General features: G+C 44.0%; 1 protein-coding gene across 3 annotated transcripts in view; it reads right to left on the minus strand.

Moving 5' to 3' along the window:
• PTPN3 (protein tyrosine phosphatase non-receptor type 3) overlaps positions 1-16,189 on the minus strand; it is a 259,615-nt gene that overhangs the window by 60,139 nt on the left and 183,287 nt on the right. For all 3 annotated transcript variants that reach the window (XM_075585952.1, XM_075585951.1, XM_075585953.1), the window contains 3 exons: positions 15,302-15,365; positions 12,025-12,197; positions 11,417-11,551 (listed from right to left, as the gene is read on the minus strand). In XM_075585952.1, coding sequence (XP_075442067.1) covers positions 11,417-11,551; positions 12,025-12,197; positions 15,302-15,365 — 372 coding nt within the window. The remainder of the gene's footprint in view (positions 1-11,416; positions 11,552-12,024; positions 12,198-15,301; positions 15,366-16,189) is intronic.

Below are 16,189 nucleotides of genomic sequence, written 5' to 3' on the forward strand. Positions count from 1 at the left end.
GCAAGCTAGGTTATAATACAATTTCTTTGGCCATTTGTAGCTTTGTTATCGCTATTCTGGTTTTCTTTCCGTTCCATAAGAATTTATTTCTCCCCCTATTTAGTTCCTTTATATCTTTACGTTTGATTAGTAGCGGTAATATTTGCAGGGAGTAGAGTAATTTTGCAAATTAGATCATTTTAATGACACTGGCTCTGCCAAAAAAATGACAGTGGGAATGACATCCAGGTTTTTAATTCTTCTAGGATTTTTTAAATTATAGGTTTTATATTATTATCATACATTCTTGTTAAGTCAGCTTCTAGCTTAATTCCTAGCTACTTGATTTGTGGGATTTCTTATTTTTATTGATAACCTATATTGTTCGATATTTCTATCTTCTCTATTTGCATCAGTTCTGTCTTTGATACATTTATCTTGAATCCGTCAAATGAGCCAAATTCTGACATTGTCTCTAGGAATTTTTCTATTGATCTATTAGGGTTGGTCAGGAACAACAAAATATTGTCCGCAAACATGGCGTATTTTATGTTCAGTTTGCCCATTCTTATTCCCTCATTCACCTCAAATATTGAGCTAATGGCTCTATTGCCAAGTTAAATAATAAAGGGGATAATGGGCAGCCCTGTCTTGTACCTCTATGTAGTCTCCGATATACATCCAGCTGCTACAATCTTAGCTTTTGTTTTATTATATAGGGTTCGCAATAATTAATTGAAGTTCCCATTAAATCCAAATTTTCTAGTGTAAATAGAACATGATCCCAATGTATGTTATCAAATGCTTTCTCCGCATCTATGGTCATCAGCGTCACATTTTTTAACTTGTGTATTTGTGCCCATTGGATAACTGAGATGACTTTCTGATATTTTTCATGGCAGTCCTTCCCTTTATGAAACCTGATTGATCTGGATGTATAATTGAGGGTAGTATCTTGGCTAGCCTGTTAGCCATTATTTTGGTAAATATCTTGATTAATCAGGGATATCGGTCGGTATGATTCTGGTAAAAGAGGGTCTTTTCCGGTTTTGTGGATGATTTTAATGTGGGCAAGGTCGCTCGAGGGTAGGGACCCCTTTTTCCTAACATGGTTTGGAAAGTTTTTTGCATGGGGACTCTTACTACTACTTTAAGTATTTTAAAATATTCCCCTGATAGCCCACCTGGCCCCGGGACGTTTAAGTTTTTTTTAGATTTTCTATAGTATCCACTATTTCTTTCGGGGTTATAGGGGAGTTCATGCTTTCCAATTGTATGCTACTTATTATTGGTAGTTTTATTTTTTAAGAAAAGTTTCCATTTTTCCTGAATTTATATTTCCTTTCTCGTAGAGTTTTTTATAATACTTTTTTAAAGATATTGCTAATTTGTTCTGGTTGTGTTGTGACTGAACGCCCTATATCTCATTATGGTAATGGGTTTTATATTGGTGAAGCCTCTCATGAGGTTTCCCAAAAGTCTCCCCGTTTTATTCCCAAATTTGAAGATGGTTACCTACCTGGCTGTCTTTTTAAAAACATTGTATTTATCGTTTCTCCAACCAGATGTCGCAGGCGGATTTTTTCTGCCAATAATTTTCTCTATTTTCTTGGGAATCCCTGATTTTTAGCAGTTTGTATGCTTGTCCTAATTCCTTGCTCGCTATGTAGAAGCCTTTATTCGCTTTTCTTTTATAATTGTTAACAAAATATATAATCTGGCCTCTCACTGCCTTAGAGGTCTCCCAGAACATAAGTGGGTTGGTCTTAGCTGCTTCGTTATTAGCCTCAAACTCTTTCCAGCTTTAAATCAGATGTTTCTTGAATTTTTCATTTTGGGCCAAGTAGTTTAGGAATCTCCAAATGTTTAGGCTTTTTATAGATATGCCCATGTCTAACTCTAGAAGGACCGGGGCATGGTTAGATATTATAATTACACTTATTTTTGTATTAAAGATGTTGTTTAACATTCCCTCATTAACTAAGATACCATCTATCCTCAGGAACGAGGAGTGGACGCTCGAATAGAATGAGAATTCTCTTTCTAAGGGGTTGAAGTTCTCTAGGCGTCTACCATCCCTAGGGCGTCTTTTACGTATGACATATTCTTGGTTTGTCTATTCGTTGTTGGGACATTTTTCCTGTCTCCTGATCTGTCTAAGTATGTATCCTGTATTGCATTCCAGGCCCTTCCCACCCCCCACAACCACATTGTTACATTTACATCTTAATAATCTTTGTGTTAGGTCTGTGAAATATTGGGGGTAATGGTCATTGGGGCCATATACATTTCCCAAAATGTATTCTTTCCCGATACTTCTGAGTTTTACAATCAGTAAGCGTCCCTCTGTGTCTGCTTCTGATGAGATAACTTCTATTGGGATGTTTTTATTAACGAGAGTGGCGTTATGCACTGCTGGGGAGAACACACATTGTCCCACCCAATCCCTTTTTCATTTTGCTGTCTCTTTGGCATCTAAATGGGTTTCTTGTTGGAAAGCTATGTCCACCCTCTTTTTTTTTTTTTTTAAATAGTTTAAATAGTTCAGTATTTATTGAGACCTTCCACATTCAATGTTTATTTTATGCAGTTTTACCTCTTTTCATGGGTTGACCCTTGTCCTGATCTCACTACCTTTATGCTTTGCGGAGCCCTCAAGCCTAAGCAACTTGAACACCTGTAACAACCTTAACTTTAACATGAACAAAACCATTAACATTATTAAACTTTTGCATGTACTGGACTTCACTTTTTTCAAGAGGAGCGGCCCACATCAACATTTACTCAACGTCAGCGGCATAGATTTCCTCAGAGTACCACGCTCCCTTGAGGGTTTTTTTTTTTTTTTTTTTTATCCCTTTCTTTCTTTCTTACTTTAATCTCTGTTTTGGAATAATACTGATGGACTCTCCCGACAGGACATCCCTAGTGAGCCAAAAACCTCAAGAAGTGCCAGGCTTGCGGAGCCACCGGATGTGCTGACTGCCACAGAGCCTTCATCTTGAGGGGGAAGGTTTTACGGTGAAGGGGTAACTGTAATGTAGTGCTCACCACGAACACGACGCCGAGGTGGGGATTGGATAAAACCGACCTCCAGCCACGAGAGCGTGTCCGGAGTGCAGAGTCGTAGTCATTAAGCTGGGTCAGGATTAGAAAGGTGCGGAACGTCGTAGGTACTTGCCATGGTCGGGTTGGAGAGGTGCGGATCGTTGTGGGTACTTGCCGTGGTCAGGAGCAGAGAGAGTCGGAGTCCGGGTACAAAGCCAAAGGTCAGAGAGGAGCTAGAGGAAATCACAGGACAAGGTAACAAGGCAGAGAGGCAGGGATGCAGTGAACACTTCGCACTGAAAGAAGTATTATGCTTAGCCATCTTGCCAAGGGGCAGGCTGAGTATACATTGTAGCAGGCACTAATGAAATGCCTATAGGGACGAGGAGTCAGCAATAGGTGAGGGAATCAACAGCAGCAGCTGGAGTCTGCAGAGAAGCCAATCTTTGCATAGCTGCGTGCGAGCGCCGCCCACGCACAGTCCCAGTGCGTCACCAACGTACCGACTGGGGCGGAGAGAGGAGGCGGGACCATCGGCCCTGGTCTCTTCAGCTGCGCGGCGTGCGGGACGAACCAGCGGAGGACCTCTGCGGCGCTGCGGGGGATTCGGGAGAGCGCAGCTCGGGAAGGGTACCAGTGCTGCGGGGTGTGGCCGGGTCTATGACAGTTCCTCACAGTAACCAGGCTCACTAATAAAGGTTAAACCCATTTGGTTACCTCTGATTCATGTATTGGGGTTCAGGAGTATCAGCTCGAGCCCATGCATTCTGTAACATTGAGCGGCAAAAAAGAATTTATGTTATTACCTTTCCAGGAGTGCCAGCAAGCAGAGATTGCTGGGCTAGGAGTTTCAAGGGTTTTTTTTTTGCGGAGAAAGTGTTGTCAGAACGTGTCTAGAGTTTCTGGATACCCCAAAAAGGTACCCGGGAATCAAGTCGGATTCCCAGTTAATGCCCAGGTCACCCAGAACCCGGTATAAGGGTTCTGGGGGTGCTCCAACCATAGATAAGGTTGTGAGATGGTTTAAAAGTCTAAGTCTAGTTTATAGTGTGTGGGGAATATGGCTAGGAAGAAATAAAGTGCAACTTCTTATTCTATTCCCCACAACCAGAAGACTTAGGAAAGAAAGTGTATATTTTATTAAACACACTGTTTAAAGTACATATATGCTGGTGCACGGAATTATGAGCTGGGTCTTTCCGTACCGATGTTCCAAGTGACCACTGGGCTACCAACTTGGTGCCAACAGGTCTACTCAGACATCGGACATGAAAGCCACAGAGGATGCCCTGGGTGTGAAGAACATTTGGGCAGGAGGTTTACTCTCGAGTACCCATGTCCTGGGATGAATGGAAGTCCTTGGGACTACCATTTGCCCCACCAGACTGTGAGAAGCCTAAATCAGCGGGTGTCTTCTGCATACCAAGTGGCTAAGGTGGTAAGCTTAAGCATGCCTTTGGCTGATTCAGAAGATCCACTTGCCTGGCTTCAAAAGACTGCAATCGCTCTGATTGGTTGGTGACAAAGTTCCCACGCTGGCATTTGCTGTAATATTTCATGAATTAACTCATAAATACTATAAGAATCCCTCAGCCAATCCGGACATGAGATCCTAAGCGCCAGAACAGCAGCGGCAAATTTGAATGTACCAAAAGATGCTCTTGGAGAAATAGCAGCGAGTCGGCTTCAGAAATTTCAAGGCAAAATATTTTCAAGTCCAGCTTTTTGAGACCAAGTTCTCAAAAAGAAACATAGCGGTCCATGTTCGCAGCTAGGATTGCAAGCCAAATTTAGTTCCAGGACGTTTGGAGCTAACTCCCGGTGAAGTGATTTCAGGACCTCCGGAGGAAAGAGAGCGGTGGCGTCAGGAACTTCATGACGATTTGAGTTCCAGGACATTTCAGACTAAGTCACGTTCAACTAAAGTCTTTCGTTCATTTCAACTAGGAAAGTCTATTTTTGAGCCCAGACCCCCAGTAAGTGTGTCTTTCTTATGTATTTTGTGTTCCACTATGTGTTTGCCTATTTTAAGTGAATAAACCACAATTTATTTCATTATCTCGTTTTTCTCAATGAATGATCCTTGTTAAAAAGGTGCCAACTGCCTGGTCTCCGTGACAGTAGTGTTTGTGTGTATTGTGTTGGGGGGTAGTGTGTGTGTAGGTTTTTGAAGTGAAACTTCTTTCGTGGCACCTAGTCCTGATAGAATAAAACTGGATAGATGGGGGCGAAATGTGAAACGGAAGTGACGTCACGTAATGGACGCCGCTCCGCTCACACGTCCCCTGTCACATGCGACGGCGGCGATAGCTGCCGGCGCCACTCCTAATCGCCGCCGCACCCCCACACACACACCCACTCCTAACGGCCCGCCTAACTGTTCCACGACCGCTGCCATGCTGCGCATGCGTAGTTGTGATGGCGCCGCTGACGGACGCCACACATGCGCAGAAGCGGCTGGCAGCGGCGTCGTTCCACCCACACGCTCCTTCAGCCCTCCACTGACGCGGGCGTTCGCGGGGCACAGGGCGCATGTACCCCGCGGGGGTGTGTGTGTGCAGAATTTGCGTGTGGGGGGTGTGTGTGTGTGCAGAATTTGCGTGCGAGGGGGGGGTGTGCAGAATTTGCGTAAGGGGGGGAGAGAGGTGGTGCGCAATGTTACACCCCGCCCCTGGCTGCAGCTGGACACAAACACACTGACTGACCCACCCACACCCCCCCACACACTGACTGAACACACAGACCCACCCACCCACACCCCCCCCCACACACTGACTGAACACACTGACTGACCAACCCACACCCCCCCACACACTGACCGACCCACCCACACCCCCCCACACAATGACCGACCCACATACACCCCCCACACACTGACTGACCCCCCCACACCCCCCCACACACTGACCGAAACACACTGACCCACCACCCCCCCCCCACACACTGACTGACCCACCCACACACCCCCACACACTGACAGACCAACCCACACCCCCCCACACACTGACTGACCAACCCACACCCACCCACACACTGACCCACCCACACCCCCCCACACACTGACTGACCCACCCACCCACACCCCCCCACACACTGACTGACCCACCCACCCACACCTCCCCACACACTGACTGACCCACCCACCCACACCCCCCCCACACACTGACTGACCCACCCACACACCCCCCACACTGACTGACCCACCCACCCACACACCCCCACACACTGACTGACCCACCCACACACTGACTGACCCACCCACCCACACCCCCCCACACACTGACTGACCCACCCACCCACACCCCCCACACACTGACTGAACACACTGACTGACCCACCCACACACTGACCCACCCACACCCCCCCACACTGACTGACCCACCCACACCCCCCCACACACTGACTGACCCACCCACACACCCCCACACACTGACTGACCCACCCACACCCCCCCCACACACTGAATGACCAACCCACACCCCCCCACACACTGACTGACCCCCCCCACACCCCCCCACACACTGACTGACCCACCCACACACTGAATGACCAACCCACACCCCCCAACACACTGACTGACCCACCCACACACAGACTGACTGACCCACCGACAGTCACTTGGTAGATTTACTCTATTAACCCAGCAGACCAAGCAGACCTACGTGTGTGTGTGTTTTTTAATAAATCAGTTCTATAAATCAAAAAACCCCGAAAGTTATTTGAAATTACATTTTTTATGTATTATAAGCCTTTTTTGTTTCTATAGCAACCATTTACAAAGTAACATGCCCTTCCTCTTCTGAAACAGGCTCTGGCACACCCCTTTTTGAGCCTGCCCTCTCTCTAGCAATGCACCAATTGTATCTAGTGACTGCCTGGTCAAATGATCTTCCCCAAAGAACATTGCATCTTTGGTCCTCTTCTACTGCACTGACAGTCACTTGGTGAACCCCCGAGCGAAATCTTTGCCGATCACTCGATCACAGGAGAACAAATTGATCGGCAACTTAGCTAATTACTTATCATTGTGTGGATTGTATTGATGCACATATTAAAGGGGAAATTGTATTTATTTTTAAAACCCCGGCAGCTTGGACTGCAGCTTTAAAGTAGCAATCCTTACAGTGTATTATTTAACCCCCACCCCCACCTCTTCCTCCCTCCTCCCCCCGTTCTTTTTACAGGGTGGGAACTAGGGGTTCCCAGAGCTGAACTGTGCTATTTTAAGCTCTATGGACCCTCCGGCTCCTGAGATACTTACTGGTGAAGGTACCAGAGTTTCAAGTCCCTTCCAGGAAAAACATAATGGCCATTCAAATCTCCCTCATCTCGCGGGCCAACAGGAATTACTATTAGACAGCCATATAAATGGACAAAATTAAGACGTTATATCGGTACTGTCATGATAAGGCCATTAAAATATTTAGTGTTTTAATAATCTGGCACACAAAAGGTTCATTTGTGTTACAAGTTGCATCTTAAAAATACATGGTATTGTTTTACGGCAGCTGAGGACCCCTGCCTGGTTTTCTGTGTTTGTCTAAAAGTGGGGTTATCAAATGGCAAAGCAGATCTGGGATTGTGAGGCGATTAAAACCAAGATTCATAATTCTTTTTGACAGTGGAAATAAGCAAAGCCCTTTTAAAGCACCTTAAAATAAATTCCTCAAGTGACCTGGGTAAAGCAAGAAGGTGTAGCCAGGAACACACTTCATATGCCAAGTTTACTATAAAAAAAAAAAAAAAAAAAATACATGTTTCGATACGGGACAGTGTGGTCCTCCTCTGGGGACAACTAATTAATGAAAAGGGTTAGCAGCCTTAATGGGATAACTGTGTGGGCCCACTCAGGTTAATCCTCTCCCCATCATGTGATGAAGGATAGCTACTCCCAAGTATGTCTCACGACAAATGGCACCATCATAAGGAGATAGGAGGGTATATTTAGCTCTCCCGAATGTTCTAGAACCAGGTTCTTCGGGAGTGGCAGTAGGAGAGGGCCTCACTGTGAGTCATGAAAATATGTATAAGTGTATAGTTATGTGTACTAGTATGTCTTGTCACCTTTATTATTTTCAGTCAGGGAACGTGCCCTATTCAGTTAGTGCCTATAGCAGGCCTGCAAAACTCCAGTCCTCGAGTGCCGCAAACAGGCCTGGTTTTCAGGAAATCCCTTCTTAAGCACCGCTGGCTCATTTAGTGGCTCAGTATGACTGAGCCCTTAATTGAGCCAGCTGTGCTGAAGTAGAGATATCCTGAAAACCTGGCCTGTTTGTGGCCCTCGAGGATTGGAGTTGTGCAGGCCTGGCCTATAGTAATGGCCCAAGGTTGTTCTCATTCGAGAAGAGGAGTGAACATTGCTAAAAAGGAGTAACCCATGAAGATAAATCTCTTTGCCTGCGGTAAATTCACCCGAACGCGATGAGGTGGGTCACAATATTCTAGGAGTTATGGGGATAAAGTTATGAGAGTATTTCTATAGTCGGCATTTTTTTAATTCAAGAGAAAAACAATTTTCTCTCCCCAAGCCACAAATTTTTTACTAGAGATTGATGAGGGGGAGTTCAGGACACGCCCCAGAAGGTGTTCTTATTCAGTTTCCAATGCAGGGGCTTTCGGGATAAAAACCATGCATTTGGGATATTGTATCGGTAAGGGGGTGACCAGACTATATAATAAAGGTTAAGCCACTGGTTACCCCTGATACCATGGGGTCCCTGGCAACTACACAACAACATAAGCCAGGGGCCAGGTATCATTGCATGAAAAGTTAAAGTGTCCCCTTCTTTTCCACTTTTCATGTTCCCTTTTCCCCAGACTCATGAAACTTTCTGTGTAAGTTTTAGGTGGGATACTTGGGTAAGAATACAATTATTTTGTTTGCAGGAGTTTGGCGGCCGTAGCTACTAGTAGTACCTTAATTCTACCCGGCGAGCTGGCATGATTTGCCGGTACACGGGTGGAATTACACCGGGGCTTCCCAGTGTCCCCCAGACTCCTGGTTTTCGAGCCCCGATATCTCAGTCCTATTTCCCTTAAAGTCACGGGTCTCCCCAAAGTCCCCCGTGTATTAAAATATGTTTTCTGTTTTATACATTTATTATAAGGCTCTATGCAGTCAGCCAGGGCATCTGCTTAAGGTGCCAGCAAGTCTGCATAGAGTCTGTAGTTCAAAGAGGAGACGGGATGTTGAGAGGTGTCGGGGTGCTAAGTGGCTGGGGCAGGGCGGAGTACTGAGTCCGGAGAACAGAGACCCCCTGCGGGGAGGACCCTCTGGTCTTCCAGACATAGTGGAGCCTGCCCAGTAGGTGGAAATGGGTTGACTGGGGGAAGCGTGCGTTTCCCATTGATCAATTCGTATGTCGCGCCCACAGGAAATCCAAGGCCGGCTTGGCACGCCCCCTCCTCTGACATCAACCTTTATTAAACGGTATACAATATAAATCCAAATATGTTTAAATACTTACATATTTCAACAGCTCGCGCTTGCAAAATTAGGCTGCGTCCACGCTGCAGCTGAGAGCGGTGACATCACCAACTCTCCAAGCATGAGCACAGGGTGTCCTGCATAATTTTGCAAGCGTGGATAGGGGCTATTTGTGTGTGTCTGTGTGTGTGTCTGTGTGTGTGTGTATTGACTGCTGCTGAGCGCACATCAAAGTCAATTTTGTTTGACTCCCCAAGCGCCAAGCTTGGGAGAGCGTACGTGCACAAAGGCAATCCTTTGGGGGGGCATTCATCCACCTCTTTGCTACCTCCCTTCCCTCTCCCCCCCCCTTTTTTCTTCCTTCCCCTCCATGCTTTTTGTCTTGCTATCCCCATTGTCATCCAAACTCCTACCTACAATATTATTTATTTTTTCCCGTTTTCAATGTTGTGTTTTCACAGTTTTTTTACATTATTTCTGTATATTCATAGTATGATTGATACAGTGGCAGCTTACCCTTTCACTTGCAGAGCATCGCAGCGAAGCAGGTTGCCAGCGGATGAGAGCAGGAACACAGCGCTATTGCAGGGCAGACACCAAAGGAGGGGCGTTTGACTTCACCGTGCTCGGGCGTGCTCCTCCCCGTACCTCCGAAGCCCCTGCGCGTGCGCTCACACACCATCACGTTGCCGCCACCTGCACTATCCTGTTCAGCCACCCGCACACATCTTCGGCTGCCCGCCCGTGCACATCTTCTTGGCTGCCCCTCGCGCACAGCGTCTGCCGGCCCACGCACCCAGTTTTTGGCGCACGCCGCCTGCGCCCCCCTAAATAATCTTGCGCCTCATTGCCCACCCAGTTTGCGCACCACTGCATTACAACACACACTCTCTCAATCAATCACCACACACACACACTCAATCCCCCCCCACACACACACACACTAAATCCCTCCCCCACACACACACACTCAATCCCCCCCCACACACACACTCAATCCCCCCCCACACACACACACCACACACTCAATCCCCACACTCACACACTCAATCCCCCCCCACACACACACACACTCAATCCCCCCGATCCCCACACACACACACAATCCCCCCCGCACACACACACACAATCACCCCCCCACACACACACACACACACTCAATCCCCCCCACACACACACACTCAATCCCCACACAAACACACACACTCAATCCCCCCCCCCCCCACACACATACAATTCCCCCCCCCCCCCACACACACACAAACTCAATCCCCACACACACACACTCAAATACACACACACTTTCACCTGGGGGGACGACATGCTCCGATCCCCCAACCAATCCAAGCTGCTGGAAACTGGTGCGGGAAGCAGACAGGAAGAGAAGGAGGGGCTGTCTGTGTGCAGAGAGAAGCCCCGCCCCCTCTGCAAGACACAGGCACATAGAAGCAGCAGCACGGAGCTTCTGGCCCCGCCCCCTCTGACACAGACAGAGCAGGGAAGCAGCCTCTGCACGGAGCTTCTGGCCGCCCGTGCACAGCTCTGCCCGCCCCCTGGTTTCCCTGCACGCAGCCCGCGCCCCCCCTACATAATCTTGCGCCCCCCAAGGGGGCGCGCCCTACAGTTTGCTGGCTTAGTGGAGTGTATGTAGGGATAGATAAAACTAGTTTTTGGGAGCCTGAGGGGAGGTTAATGAGTCCGTTGGCTAGCTGTGTGTATTAACCTTTATCACATATACAAGTCAAGTGTGCCGTTTGTGACAGATACCTTTAAAAGTAAGTATCTCAGGAACCAGGGTGTCCACGGAGCTGAAAATTCAGTAGCTCGGAGGACTACCCGGTCCCCAGCCTGTCACCCTGTACAGTACAAGGGAAGGTAAAAACTGTGGGATTACTATGTTAATTTTTAAGAGATTACTCAAATTATATAAACTCAAATACATTACATGCAACAAATATTTACCAGTTTGGTGTAATAGGAGGAGAACGAGAAGGAAGGCTTTTGGTTTCAAGATTCTCCAAAGACACAGATTTCCTTAAATCTGTATTCCACACCATCCCACCAATTAATTTCCTGCAGAGTTGGCTGCTGGCAGACCTGAAATGTACCAAATACAGTCATAATGTTCTATTTAAAAAAATTTTTTTAAAAATACATATCTTCCAAAACACTCCTCCATTCAACATGTGAACAAATACCTGTGAGCACACCTCTCTCGCCCTCTCAAAAACCCTATTTCAGAGTCTGGATCTCTCAGTATTGTGAAATTTCACAGATTAATGCAGAATCTAATACTAATTTGGCAAATTTTGAAGCCAACAGTGGAATTTGTAAGCAATTCGTAAAAAATCCTCTTTGGAAATCATGTTCAAGTAATAGTTTTAAATTGTTAATCAGTTGCTGCAGTCAGTTAAAGATTAAAACATACAGTATACAGAGTATGTCATCACAGTTCTGGAGGACCATTTGTCAATTTGATAGTACAGTATTTTGTGTTAGGCGTTGAACTGTACTTTAAAGAATAACCAAACCAGATTTTAAAAAAAACAAAAAAAAAACAATTTACTCACTTAGCTTGGTTTCTTGTGCCAAAAGTCCAATAATTTGACACTATCTTCTTTTCATGATGTAGCGATTTCTTTGTCTGAAAAAATGTGTGATGTTCCACACAAGATTTCCAAAGGTTTTTGCATGCACGATAATTTAACATATTGAATGCAACAATCTGCTCTCTGCATTCACTCTGAAACACAGATGTAAAAGTAATACGGAAATTAGTCTTTGAACAGAAGCATGATACACACAACTGTTCTAAATCGTAATTAAGTTTGACTTTAGAAAAAGGTTTGTCTTAAAGGTATTACAGTGTTTTTGAGAAAATGAAAGAAAGCATTTCGAAAAATATCTATGTTGTTTCTATTGTGTGATAAAGGAAACTACGTTGAGTTCCAGGATTCTTTTACGCAATGGTGTCTCCCAGAGCGGTTCTGTGGCACCGACTCCCAGGGACAGTTACAGGGTTACTGATGAAAGCCTGACCAAGTGAACCCGACTCTGCCGCTTTATCGCATTCACCTGTGTAAGTATTCTTGCTGTGGGACAAAACTAGTTGTATCTCAGAAACCAAGGGAGGTGGGGGAAGTGGGTTCCCTGGAAGTTGGGAGACTGCAGATCCGCTCCGAGGGATTCCCTGGTTCAAGTAGTATAAACCCCTCCCTCCCCCCAAGAAACTTGAGCAGCGCAGATTATTGCTTTAAAGGTTCTACATTAAGAAACTGCTAAATGGGGATAGGAGGGAACCCACCACCTCAAGTGGACAATTGCATAGTTCCTTTTAAGAATCTGAAAACTTTTACATTATATATTATAATGTAAGCATTTTTGGTCTTCTTTTTCAAAATCTATTAAAATACAAAAAAAATCTATAATATTTGTAACATCCTGGGCATATAACAAGATACAGTGTGTGTATTAAAGTCTATACGCGCTGCAAAAATAGGGCAATACAGAAACAACTCCAGATTGATCAAACAAGCTATTTTATTATTTTCTGTCTGCAAATGTGGTGCATTTTTTCCTCTTACAATTTTGCTCCAGTTGACAATGATATATCCACCACATTATTCTGAATAGAGAATATATTGCAATGAAAATATATACACCAGGAACATAAAAATTGTGTAACCTTTGTGTTTCATATGGATTTAAAAAAATGCCTTGTCCAACATTATATTTCCCAAGACAGAAGCAAAATACATAATAAGCAAGAAGTCGCATCGCAGACAACTCTTTGTTATATTATTGTATGTGTCAAATATTCTATCGCCTTACAATTTGTCAAGTGTACAAAAAGTGTCAAGTGAAAACCTAACAAAACTTCCTTGATTATGTACAGTAAGCTAAAAGGAAATGCATTTTTTAAAACCACAAATACAATAGTTAACCTGCCCAACAATGTACTTTAACACCAGAAAATAAAAATATCACTTGTAAGCACTTTCACATGTCTCAGACAGGTCTGCAACCTGCTTTTCACCATTATCTATTAGCATACCGTGCTTCCACTGCAGCCAGGGATTCTGGGTAATTACATGTACATGAACACAGTGTCACCTTTGCCACCATAACTTATTAAATGTGTATTTACTGTATCACCAGTAAACAAAATAAATATAGAATAACCTGGTAAACGTTTTAAGGTTATTTAAAAATGTGAGACGCTAAGCATCGAGTGCTTCATTGCTCTTGCATATTTGATATTTTAGAATATTCTTTAAAATGTGTACCTTTAGTTATATCACATGTTTATTACTTCTTAAAACCCTTTTCTTTCAGCCTCCTATATTTTCTACGAGTTGACTGCAGCTGACATTACCGATCACAGTGGAGAGAAAGATATTATGAGAGCAACAGTCATTAAACTACATTTCTGTTAGTTAATGTGTATCCTTCTAAATACAGAAGGGGAAATCATTGGTAATTTACGAAGATATGCTGCAGTTCGACAGAAAATCATAACTGACATAACATACAGTGGTTTCTCAGCAACTTCAACAACGTAATCTGGTGTTTAATGCGCAGCATGGTTTGGTTTCAATATCCACTAACGGGATTTAATTGCCACTGAATCTTTGTACTTGTTGCAGGTAAAGAAGTAAAAATTCATGTTTAACCCATTATTGCCTGAGAGGCATCTCAAACACAGGGCCTCATGCAGAGAGCAGCGCTATTTCAAATCTCGCCATTTTTTGGGGAAATTTGCGCAGAAAACTGCTGAAAATGGCGAGTTACGGAAAACGCGCCATTTTTTTTTTCTTTTTCAAAATCTCGCCGCGCGGCTGGCGAGAACCTACATCTCGCCAGTTTTAAAAATATCCTAATTCAGAGAGCCGCGAACGGCATCTAGCGGCTGTTCACGCCAAGAAAATGGCGCGATTTGCTACTATTTGCCTCGCCAAGAAAAGTTGGCAAGTAGATGGAGCTCGCCGCCTATAGGAAAGGGAAAAAAAAATGCGCGATTTTTTTTTAACACATTTCTGCAGCGCGCATCTCTCCAATTCTAACTCGCCACACGCATTAATGCCAAACATTGCAGAATTCGCACATTTCTGCATATGGAGAATAAAACTCTCCAAAAAAGCTACTTTTTATTAAACTCGCCAATTTTTAAATTCGCTGCTCTCTGCATGAGGCCCACAGTCTGCTATGAGTTGTTCTACAACTACATCATCCCACTTTCTCATCATAGTGTACAATAGGGCAGGGGTGAGTTTCCTGGAAACAGGTCAGTTCCAATCAGCTCACGTAAAGACACTTTATAAAACAAATTCAATTATCCTTAAAACAAAAATGTATTTTCAGTGGTGACCCTATAAAGCAAAATGAATGTCGATCAAGTATTACTATCCTTCCTTCCCATAAGCAGATCAGTCAAGAGAGGATACTTTGGCCAATATGTACTAAGCGGTGATATGCCATACGACACCTTATGGCCCATGCAGATGAATGGACCTCAGACTTTGCAAGGTTCATTTCAATACGTAAAAGTGTTCAGAGGAAGTTAAACTGATCATACAGTATGAACGTTGCAGCTTATTATGTTTACAAAGTAATTCAAAATCTAAATAAAAACCTGTAGTTCATTTTTCAAAGGAGTAATCAATCAGATGTAACCTCTTTAAAATGTCACTGCAATTGGACTGTGCCTTTAAAGCACTTTATGCAGGAACGCGCAGGAAAGATATTTGATGACCTGCAAAAGCATGTACTTTTAAACATCACACTGAAGTCTTATCTACACATATTGCTGCAAATTTAAGGACACAGGCGCAGGAAAATGTCACTTACATGTTTCTGTCGTTGTTGTATGAAAAACCTTTTTCTTTTGAAAGAGATTTTGAGAATGTTTACCCTACGTAAAACAAAAACATAGCACAATAATTACTATCCCAGGAATACATCCTGGTGACATGTACAATGTATAGGAAATGAGAAGACGAGATGAATATAAAAAGAAAACACCATAAGTGCTACAACTATCAAATGTGTATGATTATACTATACAACATTCATTATTTCTTGCCTGGTATCTTTATATGCTCTTTATAAGGTCACAAAGTTCATTTTTCTAAACAAAAAGCTACAACTTTAAGTACTAACATACATCCAACTCCTGTAAATTCTGCGATGTACAGTATGCACCGGCAGTAATAACCCAATATAGAGCCTTTGCCTAACGTGAAGGATTTTGAGCTGGTGTTTGCAGGAGAATGAGAGCCAGCAGTAAAGTTAGAAGACCACATATTTCCTCCAGGGAGAAGTTGGTCTCTAACGTCAAAATGTTGCTCTAATGCTATCATTTCTCAAAATACCATTGTATTTTAGTGGACCAACACATTCTTTAAGCACCTATGGGGCTTTATAAGCTCTGTACGTCATAATTGTATCTACAGTACGAAGAACTCTAATGTTGGTCCACTAAAAGGTATCACAACATACATTGAGTCTGCTTTTCTCCCAGACCAACAAGGCTACTAGAACTTTGAAGTACATGAAAATGCCATGGATTCAACATAGGTCAATATTGCTGTCCCTTTATACATCAGTGGATATATCGGTAAGAGTATGATGCCTATCTATGTAACATTTTGGCACAAGTTATTTAAAAGTTAGACATATTGTGACTAATTCAAATGAATTTAAAAGTCTTTGTTGTCGCAAATTTCATTTAGATGA

The sequence above is a fragment of the Ascaphus truei genome, chromosome 2 (assembly GCF_040206685.1).
Source record: "Ascaphus truei isolate aAscTru1 chromosome 2, aAscTru1.hap1, whole genome shotgun sequence".
NCBI classification, from domain to species: domain Eukaryota; kingdom Metazoa; phylum Chordata; class Amphibia; order Anura; family Ascaphidae; genus Ascaphus; species Ascaphus truei.